General features: G+C 55.0%; 2 protein-coding genes and 1 long non-coding RNA gene across 6 annotated transcripts in view; 1 reads left to right on the top strand and 2 right to left on the bottom strand.

Annotated features, from left to right (window-relative positions):
• Nucleotides 1-1,867: 1,867 nt before the first annotated feature.
• On the bottom strand, nt 1,868-3,410 carry LOC102025381. Of its 3 annotated transcripts, XR_264341.2 has the most exons (4): nt 3,030-3,410; nt 2,787-2,930; nt 2,330-2,410; nt 1,868-2,189 (listed from the first exon to the last, which is right to left on the bottom strand). It is a non-coding gene; the product is annotated as an uncharacterized LOC102025381 (long non-coding RNA). The 3 variants fall into 3 exon arrangements; XR_264342.2 differs by lacking the exon at nt 2,787-2,930; XR_001231606.1 differs by lacking the exons at nt 2,330-2,410; nt 2,787-2,930.
• Nucleotides 3,411-3,496: 86 nt separating this feature from the next.
• Nucleotides 3,497-14,871, top strand: Engase (endo-beta-N-acetylglucosaminidase). 2 transcript variants are annotated; one of them, XM_005407343.2, is made up of 14 exons: nt 3,497-3,752; nt 5,447-5,526; nt 5,687-5,888; nt 6,830-6,978; nt 7,483-7,640; nt 8,104-8,252; nt 8,564-8,729; nt 9,977-10,080; nt 10,321-10,429; nt 10,640-10,830; nt 11,338-11,486; nt 11,980-12,088; nt 12,395-12,509; nt 12,630-14,871. In XM_005407343.2, the coding sequence occupies exons 1-14, from the start codon at nt 3,622-3,624 to the stop codon at nt 13,044-13,046; spliced, it is 2,229 nt and encodes a 742-aa protein (XP_005407400.1). In that variant the 5' UTR covers nt 3,497-3,621; the 3' UTR covers nt 13,047-14,871. The 2 variants fall into 2 exon arrangements, with proteins under 2 accessions (XP_005407400.1, XP_013361569.1); XM_013506115.1 differs by lacking the exon at nt 3,497-3,752 and adding an exon at nt 3,969-4,060 and having other exon boundaries at nt 5,691-5,888.
• A 512-nt stretch (nt 14,872-15,383) lies between these two features.
• Rbfox3 (RNA binding protein, fox-1 homolog (C. elegans) 3) overlaps nt 15,384-16,818 on the bottom strand; it is a 403,153-nt gene continuing 401,718 nt past the window's right edge. Inside the window, exon 15 of the mRNA XM_005407339.2 lies at nt 15,384-16,816. Within this exon, the coding sequence (XP_005407396.2) occupies nt 16,814-16,816 (3 nt within the window). The 3' untranslated portion in view covers nt 15,384-16,813. The remainder of the gene's footprint in view (nt 16,817-16,818) is intronic.

Genomic DNA, 16,818 nt, shown 5'->3' with positions numbered 1-16,818 from the left:
TGGCGATGACAAGCTAGGCATCGTGTTGGATGGTTTTGCCCCACTGAAGGCTGGTGTAAGTGCGTAGAACACCTTCAAGGGAGGCTAGAGTAAGCGGTGATGTTCTGAAGTTGGTGCTATTAAATAATTTCCAATTTCCAATTGTTCAATTGACAATAGGTTTTTCAGGGAGAAATGTCATTGTGAGCCAAGGAACATCTGCATTACTCTCCTCTGATGCCCAGTGTAGTTAGATTAGATTCAGATACTTTAATAAATACCAAGAAATTAGTGGGCTGGGAGTGCTGGCATATGTCTGGAATCCCTGCCATGCAAGGTGTGGTGTGGGAGGCAGATGCCACAGGCAATAAAAAGATTTACCAACAGGCGAGGGCTGTAGGAAAGTTATTGATCTACTGCAGGAGAGCAGTGAGTGAGTCTAAGAAAGGTCTGTGCTGTCAGGGTGAGAAGCTGAGATTTCTACATTTTATTTTACCATGTGGAGGAGGTCTGCGATCCGGAGCTGAGTTTATTTATGCGGTCACCTCAAGTAGGTGATGTAGGATGTGCATTCCTATTGTCGGGATACCCATCTGGTGAGCTAGGTTAGAATACAAACCATATCCCTCTGAAGTTGAGATCTGCTGCCCAATAATATTGCTGCTTCCTGGAGGATGGAGGTCTGTAGGCCGGGAGGGTGACTCCCAGGGGAAAAGCATAGGGACCGGAGCCCCATTTAATTTTCCTTGTCTCCTTTCTACTTCTTTTCTATACTACCTAACAGTTTCAGATGGCTGCCACAGTCCTCACCATCACATCCTTACACACACTGGGCAACAAGAGTGGAAGGCATGCCTCTTTGGCACACACAATCAGAATTGTACACGTTACCTCCCTTCTTGTCTCATAAACCAGAACTTTAACTTCTCTAAATTTAATGGACTGCTGGCATGACAGCCACACAGTCACCTAAAATGTGAGGCTTCTATATTCAGGAACAGGGGGAGGGAGGGATGTTGGGAATCATTAACAGTTCCTGCCACACTCATTGGTGTGTCAGCAACCATACCTGGGGAATAGGCAAAGCCCGCTCACCTGCCTCCTGCTTGTGGCCCCTGGGGCATTGTGAGAGGGTGAGAGGGAGAGGGAGGGATCAAAGTAGGGCAAAGGCAGTAGGCAGAAACCAGCTCTTCTACTCTGGACATGGCTGACAGGCAGTAATAAGGTCACCTGCAACACGAAGCTGGTGGCCCAGGTTGCTGGTAGCCCCACTTGTTCAGGCAGAGCAGATCTAAATGTAACCAGCAAGGCAAAATAGAATTCTGAACATTGTTTTTCCTTTCCTTTCTTTTCTTTTCTTTTCTTTTCGAGATAAGCAGCTTCTGCAAACTTCCTCCTGCCTAGTATCACCACCGTGCCCTCCTTGCCTTGGTCTAGATAAACAAACAAATGTGCAAATGCTATCTCAGAGGGTTCGGGGTCCAGGAGAGGTGGAACAAGCCTGGTGCTCTACAAATTACCGCACTGTATGCCTCTGTTCTTTGCTATAAAAGACCTTTGCACTCCTGGGCATGGGGAGATAGGAAATTAGGGGCCAATGAGATCCTTCCATTTCTTTGGCACACATTTTGAATAAGGACTTTTCCCACCAAGAATAAATGACCTCCTTTGGTTTGGTCAGTAGCAGGCAAACCACCCTAAGCATATGGACCCATGTGGTCAATTACACCAAAGCTCAGCTGTCCAAAACCACCTGGTGTCCTGCCCTAGTGTGGGCAGCACCCAAGACAGTTGAGAGTTCACCAGGACTTGGCTTTGTGGCAGGCAGAGTAGTGTGGATTCACAGAAAGGACTGCCAGATTTACCAAATAAATACACAGGATCCTAGTTCAGTTTGAATTTTGGATAAACAAGGAATAAGTTTTCAGCATAAGCCCCATTCATCATTTATTTGGAATTCAAATATAACTGGGTGGTCTGTATTTTATCTGGAAACCCTACAAGCCTGGGGTTGCAGGGGCTCAGTCAGGTCTCAGAGGAGTCTGGAGCTCCAGCTGGAGCCAGTGCAAGGCTCAAGGCAGATACAGGGATCTCCAGGCTAGGTCTGGAGATAAGGAGCCACAGGAACCAGGCAGAGATCACCAAGTCCCACTGTTCTCTACGCCAGGTGACTTTCCTTTTTCTGCTCCCCAAGACCAGAAGCCAGCTCTCTGGAAAGAAGCAGAGGAGATAGAGGAGAAGTAAAATCTGGCATGTTTCACCCTAGGGACTGAGCATTACTCAAGAGGCCTTCAGAGTATCCCTTGAACTGCATTTAACCTGGGTAGGATGAAGATAAGAAATCACTTACTTCTTTTTATTACTGAGGTACAGGTGAGGCCTTGGAAACTTTCAGTTCAATACAGACCAAATTGAGATCGAGCACCTGGGACTGAGAAGGGTGACCCAGTTACCCTATCGCTGCAATTATTCCAGGCCTGAAGTCCTACAAAGAGCCCCTGGGGTTGGGGGACAGTGTCCTGTCAACTCTGTCCTCCTCTGAGTCACCACCTCCTGCTCCCATCGTCCCTGCCTGACCAGCTGGGCTGCTACAGATCTAAAGCCAATATTCAACCGTCTTAGTCATCGTTCCCACCCTGGACATTTATGGAAGCTTGGGGCCTCATAAAGCTCAGAGTTTGCAATGATAATAAACAGGCCAGTTGGCTTGGCTTGGGGCAGGATTGTGGCCCAGCCAGGAAGTTGTCAGCTGTAGAGGGCACTGGCCCGGGGGAACGCAGGGCAGGCCCTTCTCCCAATGTCCTTACAGCTCAGAACACAGTGGCCACGTTCCTCTGAGCTCCCGCTGGAGATGTCCCTGCACACTTGGCGTGGAGATGCCGGAAGAACTGTGTCAGTGGACAACTGCCCGCGCCACGAACTGATTCCTGGCTTCCGCGGTCCACAGCTGTCTGTGAGATGTAAGGGCTTGAGAGATGTGGACCATTCCATCCCTCATGTCAGGGACCTCCCTGGTCCAGTCCTGGGGAGCTTTCTCTACCTCCACTTACCTATTACTTTCCAGATCCTTCCATAGATGGGACTCTTTTTTTAGTCCTTTTTGCATTGGTTAAACACTTGTCTCTGATTAACGAGTAGAATACAATCTTTAACGTTTGTTGATATTTACATTGATGTGAGAACAAAAATGTTACTATTTTCTGAGAATTATCTTAATGGCGTTAGAAGGACTGGGTGAAAAATCTAATTTCTACCACGTATTGACTTTTACGCTTCTGTCAGATCACTTCACCTCTCCGAGACGAACCTCAACTTGTCCCACAGCGGAGATTGCGGAGGACAGAGTTAAAAACAGGTAGCTCCGGATCTTCCGAGTCCTGGGCCGAGGCCCCGCCCCAGTTCCGCTCTGGCAACGTAAGCCCCGCCCATAAATCCGGCTCCTCTTCGGCCCCGCCCCAGCTCTGCTCTAGCTACATAATCCCCGCCCGTTTGCCAGTCCCAAGCCGGAGCCCAATCGGAGCGGGGCGGTCGCATCGCGCACTCCCCATTGGCTGCGGGCGGCGGCGAGTCGGGCCCGGGCCTGCGATTGGCTGTCCGGGCCGGTCACCCGTGGCCCGAGCAGGCCGCGGGCTCTGGGCGGCGATGGAGGCCGCAGGGGTGCTGACTCGTTCGGCTGCGCGGCGGCTGGGACTGGCGGCCAAGGAGCCGGAGGCGCAGGAGGAGCCGGGGCAGCGACCGAGGGGGCGGCGGCGGCGGCGGCGGCCGGGGCGGAGGTGAGGCCGTGGGGCGAGGGCCGTGGGCACGTCCTGGACCGAGGTTGGCCGGCAGCCGGACAGAGCGTCCGGTGCTCCCTTTCCGAGCCACGTGGGGACAGCATCTGACTCCCCACGCCTGTCCGCCCGGAACCCGCCCACGGGCAACGTGCAAGCCAGCTGCCGCGCCCCTGAGGTTAGACAGGGTCCCTTCCCTCCTCCGAAGTTGGGCACAAGCCCGAGGACCCGGATCGCCGTGGCCATCGTATCCCCGAGCTCACAGCAAGGCATTTGCCAGCTTTCCGGAGGGTGACCTCTGACCTGAGTCGGTAGGGAGGAGGATTTGAGCAGGTGGAGAACAAGAGGGTGGGCATCCAGCTAGGAGGAGCAGAATGGGTGAAGGCACAAAGGCCGAAAGGGCCGGACCTTGGACCCAAGCCCGTCCCCTTTGGGAGCGTTTGCTTCAGCAGGCTGCAGGGGAAAGTGGCTGCACTAGGTTTGTTTCTAAACCAAAGCAGTGAGACCAGTGGGCACTGCGGACTGCTTGATGATGAGCAACTGATGGGGGGATGGCCTGTGGGACAGGTGTTTTGGGTAGCAAGAATGTTGAGATGGCCCTTTCCCACGCCCTGGAGAAAGAACCAAGGACACAGGTGGACCTGCGTGGGCAGGACTGGTCCCAGAAATCTTTTAGGGGACAGAGAAAAGACAGGTAAAGAAATTAGGAAGGAGGCTCAGGAAGAAGAGGGTGGGAGAATGAAAAGGAGCATTTCTGTGGCATCTCCACTCCTCTCTGCCCTACTTCCCACCCACCCTGCAATTTCTAGGGTGCCCAGTCCCAGGTGCTGGGTCACCGTTGGGTGATGGCAGACACTGTGGAGGAGCCCTGCCAGCAGGCCTCTGTGTGGATGTGGAGGGCTGGCAGGTGGTACCCAGTGGGCAAAGAGCAGCCTGAGGGCCTGGAAAATGTAGAGACCTTCAGCTTTGATGCCTGTGGTCCCCAGGTGGCCCCAGCAGTGTCTTCTCACTGTTTTTAAAATAATTTCTTTTAAAGCCAGCTGTGGTGGCAGAAGCCTGTAATCCCAGCACTTTGGAAGGCTGAGACAGGAGGATTGAGAGTTCGAGACCACAGTTTGGAGAGACTGTGTCTCAAAATGAAAAAAGAAAAAAATAAAAATAAAAAGGGCTGAGAATAGAGCTTAGTGAGAAGGCCTCAGGTTCAATCCTCAGTGCTGCCGCCCTCCAAATAACACTATGTAATTAAGACTTCTTCAAGGTTTCCCAGCTTAATGCACTAAAGGTACTCTTTTCCCTTGTTACCCACCATGAGTACTGAAGAGCTAGTGTTTTGTGGTTACATATAGGGGAACATGGACTGGAGAGAAAGCCTGGCCCCTGCTTTTAGGACCTTACGTTTTGTAAGAGCTTTGACTAGTCCTTGTCCCCTGGCCAGAGCAAAATGTGTGGGCTTTGAAGTGTGCGTCTTTGGTTTGAAGCATGTAATTTGGCTATGTTGGGGCAGGAGTTTATCTGTCAGAGTGCTGGAAGGGCTGAAGCCAGGCCAGCTGCTAACACAGGTCACTGGAGTGACCCATGTTCCTGCATGCCTATTTCAGATGCATGCTTCTGTAGTCCATGTCTAGGTGGCCCTAGCCATTTGCTTCCAAGCATGCTTTGTATTCCTATTTAATTTTCTAAAAACCCTCTTTGCTTAGAACTAAAGAGGATCAAGAAGAAGAAGAAGCAGCAGCGGTCTTTCGAGAAGTGGTCAATTTTAGTCCAGATCCTTTGCCAGGTGAGAAGATGGAGGCTCTGAATAACATTTCCATATCTACTCTCAGGGTTCTGTGCAGGGCACTCCCCCACCCACTCCCAGTTCTATCTGTCATTATCAAAGCATTTCTATGAATCCTGTAACTTCTACTAATTCCTCACTATCTTCCTCCTTGGACCAGTTAGATATTATGACAAGGAGACCACCAAGCCTATCAGCTTCTACCTGTCTTCACTGGAGGAGCTGCTGGCCTGGACGCCCCTCATGGAGGACAGTTTCAATGTGGCGTTGCAGCCCTTAGAGTGTCGCCAGCCCCCACTGAGCAGCCGCAGGCCTCGGACCCTGCTGTGCCATGACATGATGGGCGGCTACCTGGAAGACAGGTGAGGATGCATCGGACGTTGAACTTATTGCTGGCCATCCTTGGGGAGAATGGGGAGGAGACAGGAGAGTGCTGGGTGGTGGAAAGCTCTGGGTGGAAATCAGGAATCTGGATTCTTGGCTGGGCCATGCCACTGTCTGGGAGAGAGACTCAGGCCTTCGTTTGGCTGCACCCATGAGGAGAGCTCTGGCCTGGGTGGTCTTCACCTCAGCTCCAGGGTCATGGAGCTTGATGTCTGGTAGGTTGGCCCTGGCTCTGGTTTACAGTTGATTAGACTCCCTTCCCTCGCCCAGCTCTGCACATTCCCTCCAAAATGGCATTTTGTTTTTTAGGCAGTACGGGGGGTTGGACTCAGGACCTTTGCATTCACCTGCATCCCCAGCTCTTTTTCATCTTTTGTTTTGAGCCAGAGTCTTGCTAAGTTGCCCATGCTGGTTTTGAACTTGTGAGCCTCCTGGGTCTTAAATGTCCGTAAAACAATCTTGGATGTGGTGACTGACAGGAAGGCTGAGTAAGAGCTGGCTGTTGAGGCTCAGGCTGGGGATGAGCTGACCTGACAAAGGAGACTGTATCTGAGGCTGCGTCAGGCCCACTGCTGGGCAAAGCACAAGCCAGCACAAGTACAAGTCCACCACTGCAAAGCACAAGCCAGAGACCTGGGGCTGGCACGTGAGCCTGCCTGTTTCCTCCTCCTAGCAATGCTCAGTGCATGCGGATGTAGCACAAATGTCTGCTGCTGTGGTAAAAGTCGTTCCCTCCTGACTGCTGTAGAACGAGAGGCGTAGTTTGTGTTCCTGTGCAGGGCCTGCGCACAGCAGGCTCATGGTTAGAGTCCACTGAACAGAACAAAGAGGACCCTCCTCAGGGTTCCTCTGTACCCCGCAGTCACCGTGTCCTTCTTCTGTCTCCTGGGCCCTGACCTTGTTCTGTTTCCCCACCCAGGTTTATTCAGGGCTCAGCGGTGCAGAACCCCTACTCCTTCTACCACTGGCAGTACATCGACATCTTCGTGTACTTTAGCCACCACATGGTCACCATCCCCCCGGTGGGCTGGACCAATGCTGCCCACAGGCATGGGGTCTGTGTGCTGGGTAAGAGCCAGGGTCGTTAGTAGGGACTTGGCCTCTTAGTGAGTAGGAATCCCATCTCGGGGGCCATGCACTTTCCCAGAGAGGACCAGATAGCAGATATTTTTCAGTGTCATGTGCCATGGCCTCTATGATAATGACTAGCAGGAAAGCACCCATGGTTAACAGGTCAGTGAAGGTGAGATGGTGTGTTCCAGTAAAGCGTCACTCGCACATGCACGCGGCTGGATTTGGTGACCTGAGGCCCTGGGTCTGCTGACCTGGGTCAGAAGCCCTGCCTCCAGGTCTGGCCTGAGTCCAGACCATTTATGGGCCTCTGTGACCCACGACTGGGCCCCAGCCAGAGTGTCTGAGTCACCAGATGTCTGGGGGACAGGGCAAGGGTCTGAATGTGTAACAAGCTTTGTGGTAGCACTGATGCTGCCCATCCAGAGACTACACTTTGTGGACCCCTGGGTCGGAGGCAGACCAAGCCATACGCTGACCTCAGGCCCCGCTGTCTCACAGGGACGTTCATCACGGAGTGGAGTGATGGGGCGAAGCACTGTGATGCCTTCCTGGCTGGGGACTCACGCTCCTACCAGACAGTGGCCAATCAGCTGGTCCAGATTGCCCAGTTTTTTCGTTTTGATGGCTGGCTGATCAACATAGAGAACTCTTTGAGTGTGAGTGTGGCCTGCGTGCTGGTGCCTGCCCTCCCCCAGCCCTTGCTTTGCCTGTCCTCTGCGTGTTCCTTGGCCCAGCTCACAGCAGCACAACTACTGCTGGCTCCCACACAGAGCCACCTGTGCCCTTCCAGGTGGCCTGGCAGTGAGGCGAGTCTTCCCCACTGTTTCTGGAGCTTGCTTGGCTGTGCTCTGCTTCTGCTTCACTGCTGCTTCAGCATAACCACGCCTTTCCTCTTCTGCATCTCTGCTTCCTCTCCACGGTCACCCTGCCCTTCCATTGCATTCTATGTTTTTCTGAGTTCTTGTCCAACACAGAGGCAAGTTATACGTCTGGGGGCTGTAGGGTGAGGGGCACTGGGGATCAGGGTCTCTGTGTGCTCCTGGGTGTCCTGTGCTGGGTGCTTCTCATTACAGATAGGCCTCACCTCGCCAGAGGTCTGATCTGCATTCTCTCTCCCAGGTGGCAGCTGTACGGAACATGCCCGCTTTCCTGCGATATCTGACTGCTCAGCTCCACCAGCAAGTCCCGGGGGGACTGGTGCTCTGGTATGATAGTGTGACACAGAGCGGAGAGCTCAAGTGGCAGGATGAACTCAATGAACGTAACCGGTGAGCCCCGGGTAGGGACTAGGAGAGGTGCTGGCCTGTCTCCTTGGGTATCCTGCTTCAGGTAGAAAGAGGGGCCCAGCGCCCTCTACCGTTTTGATGGTCAGCAGGCCTGATCAGTGCCTGGTCTCCTTGGTGGGATTCTGAGGCTGTGGATGACTACTTACGGCTGGTCCCTGCCCCTGGGAGCAAACTCTAGCCCAGGGCCACTGCTGTTGTGAGCAGTGAGGGGCCGTGAGCAGTGAGATCCTTGACTGCGGGATGGGCTCCCCATTGTGCCACGCCCAGGCCTCAACAGCCCCGTCACCTCTCAGGATCTTCTTCGAGTCCTGTGATGGCTTCTTCACCAACTATAACTGGCGGGAGGAGCACCTGGAGCGGATGCTGGGGCAGGCTGGCGAGCGCCTGGTTGATGTGTATGTGGGTGTGGACGTATTCGCCCGTGGAAATGTAGTTGGAGGCCGATTTGACACTGACAAGGTGAGTGTGCCCTTAGTGCCAGAGGGCTGGTGGCCTGTGTCCCCTCCCTGGCCTTCTGTTCTTGGGGATGTTCTCTTTTCCTCTGTGCCTCAAGGGAAAGAATGGTGGCAGATGTTCTTCCCACAGTGGGGAAACTGAGGCATTGCGGGACGTTGGTGACCAAACTGATCCCATGAAAGGTCTTTTTCTGAGCTTCATCCCCAGTTCTTTTTACTTTTTTTTTGAGAGAAGGTCTCACTCACTTAGTGAGTGAAGGTCTCACTAAGTCAGGCTGAGTTTGAACTTGCAATCTTTCTGCCTGAGCCTCCCAGAGTTCTGAGATTACAGGTATGCACCACCAAGTATGGCTATAAATGAATGTTTTTATCTCTGTGTTGGTGGACAGAAGTGTCCTGTTCCCATGCTGTTCTCATCTGTTGCTTACCGTGGCTTCCTTTCTGTACTGTGGGCTTTGAAGAGACTTAAGCTTACCTACTGCCCCAGCAGGTAGACACCAAGGCTGCAGGTGGGGCTGCAGTGCCCTTCATGGCAGGCTTGGGGCCAGAGACAGAGGTGGAGTGCCACAGCTGGAGACCTGCTCCTTAGTGACAAATGAGGTTTCTGGATGAGGCAGGTGGCACCGGCAACACACCTGCCTGGGAAGAGCAGGTCCCCGTCTCCTGCCTGTCAGTGCGGCCTCTTTCTGGGCAGCGGGGGTGCATTTAGTAAAACACTAAGGTTTTTTTTTAATACATAAATTTTTTCATATTGGAGATCAAACCTGGGGCCTTGGCACAGAGCTACATTCCCAGCACCAGTACCCCCTCCCTTTTTGAGACAGAGTCTCGCAGGGTCACTGATTTGTCCAGGCTGGGCTTGAATTTGAGATCCTTCTGCCTCAGCCTCCCAGAGTGCTGGGATTATAGGTATGTAGCATCATGCCTGGCCAAACTTTAAATGAGTAAATAAACTCAATAGCATGAGCGAGGGAGTGAGGAGGAGGGGAGCCAGCACTGTGCACAGTGCCCCCAGACCTGTGCCCTCCGGCCTTTCTCTTGCTGCCTCTCTAGCACTTACCCCTGGCTGGTTTGCAGAATGATGGGGATAAAGCCCAGTGGAGACTGGATGGGTGTGGACAGCTGCATCAGCCTTGCTGATCTGAGAGGCCTGGCTCCTATGACCTGGTCATGTGCTGTCCAGGGGGCCTGCCTGGACTCTGAGGTGCCAGCATGGCTGATGCCAGCATCTCTCTGACTTCTGTCCCCCAGTCGCTGGAACTGATCCGCAAGCACGGCTTCTCTGTGGCTCTGTTTGCCCCTGGCTGGGTGTATGAGTGTCTGGAAAAGAACAACTTCTTCCAGAACCAGGATAAGTAAGTCCTGCTGTGTGTGGGTGGCTATGAGGATGAGGGGACTCCTGGGCTACCTCAGCTGCTTTGTGGTGCCTCCCAGAGCCCAGCTGGGCAGGAGGGAGCAGTTTGGGGAGCTCCTATATGGCAGGAAGTTCTGTCTCGAGGGGTGCAGGAGAAGCTCCAGTTACAGCCGTGGGTGTGAGGATGTTGAAAGGCTACTTTACTCTTGTCTGAGCTGTGGCCTCTCTCTGTCTCTGGCAGGTTCTGGAATCTGCTGGAACGCTACCTGCCCACACACAGCATCTGCTCCCTGCCCTTCGTCACATCCTTCTGCCTGGGCCTGGGGACACGAAGGGTCTGCTATGGACAGGTGTGTGAACCACTGTGCCATGTGCAGAGGGTGGGGGAGGGGCTCTTCCTCTATGTCCATCACCTGCCCTTAGCTGGGCTAGGTGGGAGGGAGCTACGGGATGCGAGCAGGAGGGATGGTGGCCTTTCCTGTCCCTGTTCCTCACCTGTTCTGTTTGCCACTGCAAAGGAGGCCTCACCCCTAACTGTCTGGTCCTGCCTTCTCCTTCAGGAGCAGGCTGTCGGGCCTTGGTACCACCCGAGTGCCCAGGAAACACAGCCCCTGTTTGGTGAACACAAGCTGCCTGGTGATGGCCGGGGCTGGGTGAAGGTGCACTGCTGCCTGGCAGACTCCTGGCATGGGGGCAGCTCGCTGCTTCTGCAGGGGTTGATCCCACCTGAGGTTGGCAGTGTGGCTGTGAGGTGGGTGAGTGATGAGGCGGGTAGCATCTCCCTCCAGGTCAGTCACAAACCAGGGCAGTAGGGCAGTAGAGGACAGAAGACAGAACCCAGATGTTTTTTTTTAAAAAAAAAGTGGTAGAAAAACATAATGTGAAACTACCAGAACCGTTCTGACGGTTCTGAAGTAGCCTGACAGCTGTGTGCAGTGTCATGCAGGAGATCTCTAGGGCTTTGTCATTTTCAAAACTAAAACCAGCCCTGAGCCATACCCCCATGCCCAGTCTTGGAAGCGCCCTTCTTTCTGCCTCTGAGTGTGACTGCCCCAGCCAGCCAGTGGCATCATGAGGTGTCAGAAGCACACCTCCAGCCTGCAGGAGAATCTGGCACCTGGGTGGCTGGGCCAGTCTGGAGCTTTTGCCCTTTGGCTCCTCGTCCCTGGCGAGTGAGGCTGAGCTGTGAGACTTGGAGCAAGTGCCAGTGTCTCTGCCCAGTCCCTCCCTGGCCTCTCACAGGGTCTTTCTCCCCCAGATTGTTTTCCCTGCAGGTTCCAGCACCACACAAAATCTTCCTGTCCTTGGTGTATAAGCTTGAAGGGTCCACGGACGTCACAGTTGCCTTGGAGCTCACTACTGGGGACTCTGGCAGCTGTCACATTGGCAGTATCTCGGTGCTGAATGGTGAGGATCTCACTGTGGGAGGATCTCCAGGAAGGGAAGTCTAGAAAGGTGCAGGTGGGGGTGGTGCTGGTGTTGGGTACATCCTGTGGGGTACACTGCAAAGGAGGCATCACCTCTAACTGGTGGGAGCTGCAGCATCCTGTGGTCCAGGCCAGGACACGGGAACTTACTTCAGAGCCGGAACCTCTGTCCTCTGGCCCTGTTGGCCATCAGCAGCCTCCAGGGCGGGTGGGATATGGACCTTCTGCTGGTGACCAGTGGGGAGGGAAGATAGCAATTTGGGAAGAGCCAGGGTGAGTGAGCCTGGCCAAGCCCGACATGGGTCTCTTTTATTCTTCTCCAAGCCTTTTCTGGTGGTCCCACAGCCTCTGCTTCAGGGTCTGGTCTGGGCCCCAGGTCTTTTCTACTGAGGACATATCCCACAGCCCTCCTGCCCCTGGGCGCACATTTTTCTTTGAAACCTCTTTCCTTAAACCCATGTCTCCCCCTCTAGCGGAAACAGGTTCAAGGCACAGACCCCGACCCCTCCGGGTGCCGCCCACCAAACTGGCCAGATGGGTGGGCCGCTGCGGCCAGCAGCTCAGTGGGGGCTGGATCCAGCGGTGAGTCCCTCTACTTTCTGCCAAGCCCAGGAGGGAGCAGCCACACATGGGGGTCCTTGAGGCAGTGTCCCCTGCTGAGACGCTCCAGGACTGGAAGAATGGAGATGCTCTGGGCTGACAGTCCAGATTTGGGGCAGCACTGTAAGCCCGGGACACTTCCTGGGAGCCCTCAAGGTCCCTGTGGGGCCTAGGGTTCCCCAACCTGGCATACACTGGGATAATTCTCCCTTCTGCTGTGGCTGGGGACCTCTGGCCTTGGTGCCACTGTACTGAGCCAGCCTGTGACCAGCCGTGTGCCTTTCCCAGGTGCTACGAGGTGAACCTGCGTGGGTGCCTCCTGCGGGACCTCTTTGTGAACTTGTCACGGCCCCCAGGCAGTCAGGAGGAACAGCGCTTCATTTGTCGCCTGGGAGAGATCCAGGTGTGCATCCAGGAAGGGTGATACCTCCTGCTGGAGGGAGCAGAGGGGTGGGTGCTGGTGCAGGGTGGGGTGCCCTTAGCCTCCCCAGGTATCAGCTGTCTGAGCCTTTTCTGCTGCCAGGTGGTGGATGCCAACAGCTTGCTGGCCCCCTTGCCCCAGGTGCAGAACGTCACTGTCACACAAGTCTGCTGGCAGCGGCCCGCCTCTGAGTCGGAGGGGCTCTTGGGCCAGCTGAGGCTCAGCTGTACCCTGCACTGGTCCTACCTCCTCCTCCAAGTCCGCTGTTTCAGAGTCCACTGCTGGGAGCAGACAAGAGGCAGCTCTCCAGGCAGGGAGCCGCTGGGGCCAGAGAAGCCCACATTCCTGGGTCTGGCTTTTGTCAACCAGTACCGTGTGGTGGACTTGGTGGTAGAGGCTGCTGGGCCCGGCCAGGAGGCCCGTGTGGAGTTCCTCGTGGAGCCCGTCCCCAGGGAGGGCTTTCGCGTCCCTCAGGCCGAGTGGGGCAGGGCAGCCCTTCTCTACTCCATGCCTCCGTGAGCCAACACCTCCTCCCTTGAGACTCTCCCTGCCCTTGGCTGGCTGTCCTGGGTTTCGCTGGGACCCTGCTAGGTAGGGCCAGGTGTTAAGAGGCTGGGCCCGCAGGATGAAGGCAGTTTGCTGAATGATGGTCCCAAAGTGGGCACACGGGCCTTGTGTTTGTGTGTAACCCTCTCTACAATGTATGGTTCTGAGGGGAAATGGAAAGGATGTGGGGGGTTTTGTCCAGAAAACTCCATAAAGGATATTTTCAAATAGGTTGAAAGGTGTTGATGCTGAGAGCAGTGACCATTTATTCCTGCAGATCACACAATTAGAAATGAATTGTAAACTGGTAAACTATGGCAGGAAGGCTTTGGAGCAGGCCCGATCCTTTGGATCAGAGGACTGGGATGCAGTGGCCTTGAGGGTAGCAGCAGAAAGGAGGGGCCCCAGAGTGGGAGATGGTGCGCTGGAGCTCAGGGCCAGACTGGCACCGCATCACACTGCTTCTGAGCACCGTGGGCCATCATGGTCTGGACCACCTTGGGGGTTTGCTGGCTCTGACAAGTAAATGTCCCCATAGCCAAGTCCCTTCACTTCTGTTGCAGCTCCTCCAGCCTTGGGCTCACAGCAAAGCTGCCTCTCTTGCAGCCTCCTTCCCCTGACAGTGCTGGGCGGGGAAGCTTCCCCCGGTGTCTCTGTGCCGTGGGTAACGCTGTGTTTTCCCTGCTTCCCCTTCAGGTGCCATATAGGGTCCGTTACAATCCTGCACAGGGTCGGAGGTTCTCAGGGATGTTTGACCCTGGCCACATTGGCCCCTTGGTGGGGTGTACCTGGCAGTCCTCCTGCCCTTTTCCTGTGCTTTAGGTATGGTGCTGAGGTTCAGAATACTGTGACTCCATAGGGTCACACACACGGGCCAGGTCCATGGATTTTACCCTGTGGTAAGGCAGGACTGCAGCAACCATTTCTGTCCTTGGAGACGTGAGGAGATGGATGGGCTGGGTCCTGCTCAGCGCACTGAGGCCTGGAGGGCAAAGGTCTCCTGCAGGGGCTGAGCTCTGTCTACTCCCACCTCCCTGCTTTCCCAGGGCCTCTCCTCTTGAGCACAGTAGAACAGGGCAGAAGCCTGGGGCTGGGTTCTGAGCTCCTTCCTGACTGGAAACACTCACATCTTACATAGACAGATGAGGATCCAGCATCCAAGGCAGGGCCATGACTCTGCTGACTGCTCCAAAGCTGAGGTCACCAGGCCCTGGGCTCTTCCCAAGGCCCTGTAGCCATTCAGCAGGCCTGAGGGGGTAGGGGCTACCACTGCTGCTTTAGCTCCTCACTTGCTTTCTCCATGGTGGTTTCCTGCATTGACAATTCCCTGAGCACCTAAGCCTCCTTCCATTGGGAAACGGGGGAACTGGCTGGGGGCTGCCTTCTGGCCTTGCGCCGTGCGTCCCCAGAAGAGGTTCATCCTGGGCAGTAGGGTACAGCAGGCCAGACTACCTATCTTGTGCCTTGATACGGGGCAGCGCACCACTAATGCCTGCTTCCCTCATTTCCTGAGGTCTTTTTTTTAACAGTTCCTCCGAATATTTTATGTAGAGAAGGAAGGAAAATTTATAGTGGCAATTATTTCCTCACAGTCTGGTGAGCAAGCAATTAGAAATAAGGGGGCTTAGTGGAGCGTGGCGCTCGGCAGAACCACACAACGCCACTCCCCCAGAGCGCGGCCTCCAGGCCCCACAGCACAGGCTCCTGTGCAGGAAAATTAATCTGCCGGCATTTAAGCGGTGCCCCTCTGGTGGGTGTAATCGCTCTGAAATAAATTATCTGACGTGGTGAAAAATGAGAACTCTAGTCTGGGTGAGATCTGGCTCCCTGCCCCAGCCCAGCTCTTAAGCTCTTTGGGTGTTTTCAGGCTGTACCCTCCTCCGTCCACCCTCCCACCCCTAGGAGGGGGCCTGAAAAGTGCATTTACCTTGAAGCAGCGCAGCTGCTGATCTGGCCAGCCAGCCAGGAGACCAAGGGCTTCCTAAGCACCATCGAGCTCCAGCGGCAGACGCCTCTGCAGCAGCCCCCACCTCCCTGCCATCCTACACTTGGGTGACCACCCCAGCTGTGGGGTTTTCCAGCCTTTTGGGGTGCATCCTGCCCTGGAGAGGTAATGCATTCAGCTGTCACTTGGCAGAGGCGTCCGTCCGTCCGTCCAGCCAGTCAGGAGGGGTGAGACTTTAAAGTCTTGTCCAGAGAGTCTTCCTCTTCCCCAGAGCCACCCGGTGGTCCCAGACCAGGCCACACACCTCGTCTCGTGCCCTCCACCCTTGGTGCCTGGAGCTGCCAAATCAGAAAGAGCTGTCCTGGTTTGAAGAAAGAAATCTTTATTAATAATCTTAATAATAATAATACTGTTAATTTGAATGGTCACACCTTGGAAGCATACAGAATGGTAAGAAAGGAAGCCTGGGGCTCGGCTGCAGTCCTGGGGGGGTGGGGGCCCGGGGCGAGGGGGGTCCGAGCTGCTGCAAGAAAAGGGTCCGAAACAGCAGAGGGCACAGGGCCCTGCAGAGGACAGAGCCGGAGGCAGGCGTGGGGCTATGTACAACAGGAATAGAAAAGGAGGATTCGTTTCCAGAGCGTCAGTAGCTGATGCTGAATAGAAAGTGAGGTGTAGTTTTTATTTTTGAAGTTTCATGAGACAGTGGAGCCACGTTGGGAGCCCATGTTTTTGTAATTTTTTGCTGCTTTCCTACTCCAGCGATCCCTGCCTCGCCAGGAGCTCTTCCCTGCCACCTGCCATCTACTCCTTCTACTGCCCGGCCGCCCACCTGGGGCCTGTGTTGCCCTTGACCCCCACCACTTCCACACCCGCCCAGGCCGCGGGGCCAGGCCGCGGCCCAGCTGGTCTCCCTGTGGCAGGGCCAGCTCAGGCCTCCCCAACCCTCGTTCTTCTTGCAGATCTGTTCTGGCTGGCACTGCCCAGGCCCGTAATGCCGCTATGACTTCCACCGTGGAAGTGGAGTCAAGCTGGCCATCCCTTGTTCCTCTCCTTCCCAGCAGGGAAGGCGTAAGGCAGGCCAGGTCCTAGCAGGTAGCATGAGGTCGGCCTCCTCCAGGAAGGGAGAGATGGCCACTAAGTGCAAGTCCTCTGCTTCAGGGCCCCTGTCCACACTCACATCACTTGGAGTGGCTCCTGGCCAGCCGAGCCTCTTTTGCTGTGCTCTGCAGCTGGGTACCTTCTTACTTGAGGGGAACAGGGCAGAGGCACCCCCTAGTTCTGGAGCCACGTCAGCCCTTTGCATTGGAGTTGGACCCCAGGGCAGCTGCTTGGACAGACAGCCAAGGGCACAGGGGGCACTGCATAGCCCAAGGGGGTCGATGCCCCTCCTCGCCCCCAGCCCTTCCAGGCACAGCCCGCCTACCCTGGTTGCTCCTCCCCGAGGCCAGGCCTGTTCCACCTCTGCACCCCACTGCTGGGGTCACAGGGGCCTGAAAGGAAGACTGGATAGAAAATGGAGCCCCTGCTGGCCACACATCCAGGCCCCTTCCCTCCAACTCTCCTACTGCGCGGCCAGCCGGGCAGGGCCGCTTTCCACGCGCCCGGCGGGACGTGCTCCCTCGGTGCGGGTGTGCGCCAGACGCGGACTTGGACTTGGTTGGATGCCTCTTGGTTTGGTTGGTTTTTTTGTTGCTTGGATCTTAACATCTTTTTTTGTTTTGTTTTTTGTTTTGTGATTTTTTTTGTTTTTTTGTTTTTTGCCCTTCATGGTCCAAGAAGGAAACGGTGGAAGGTTTCACT

Source organism: Chinchilla lanigera, unplaced genomic scaffold (genome assembly GCF_000276665.1).
Source record: "Chinchilla lanigera isolate Chin_1 unplaced genomic scaffold, ChiLan1.0 scaffold00105, whole genome shotgun sequence".
Classification (NCBI taxonomy): domain Eukaryota; kingdom Metazoa; phylum Chordata; class Mammalia; order Rodentia; family Chinchillidae; genus Chinchilla; species Chinchilla lanigera.
This window is presented reverse-complemented; position numbering and strand designations above follow the sequence as displayed.

What these genes read in the sequence shown, in the direction of transcription:
- Engase (XM_005407343.2), top strand. Translation starts at nt 3,622, where the DNA reads ATGGAGGCCGCAGGGGTGCTGACTCGTTCGGCTGCGCGGCGGCTGGGA. An exon ending in CGGCGGCGGCCGGGGCGGAG is followed by an intron (nt 3,753 to 5,446) that starts GTGAGGCCGTGG and finishes CTCTTTGCTTAG; the next exon opens with AACTAAAGAGGATCAAGAAG. An exon ending in TTCTTCCAGAACCAGGATAA is followed by an intron (nt 10,081 to 10,320) that starts GTAAGTCCTGCT and finishes TGTCTCTGGCAG; the next exon opens with GTTCTGGAATCTGCTGGAAC.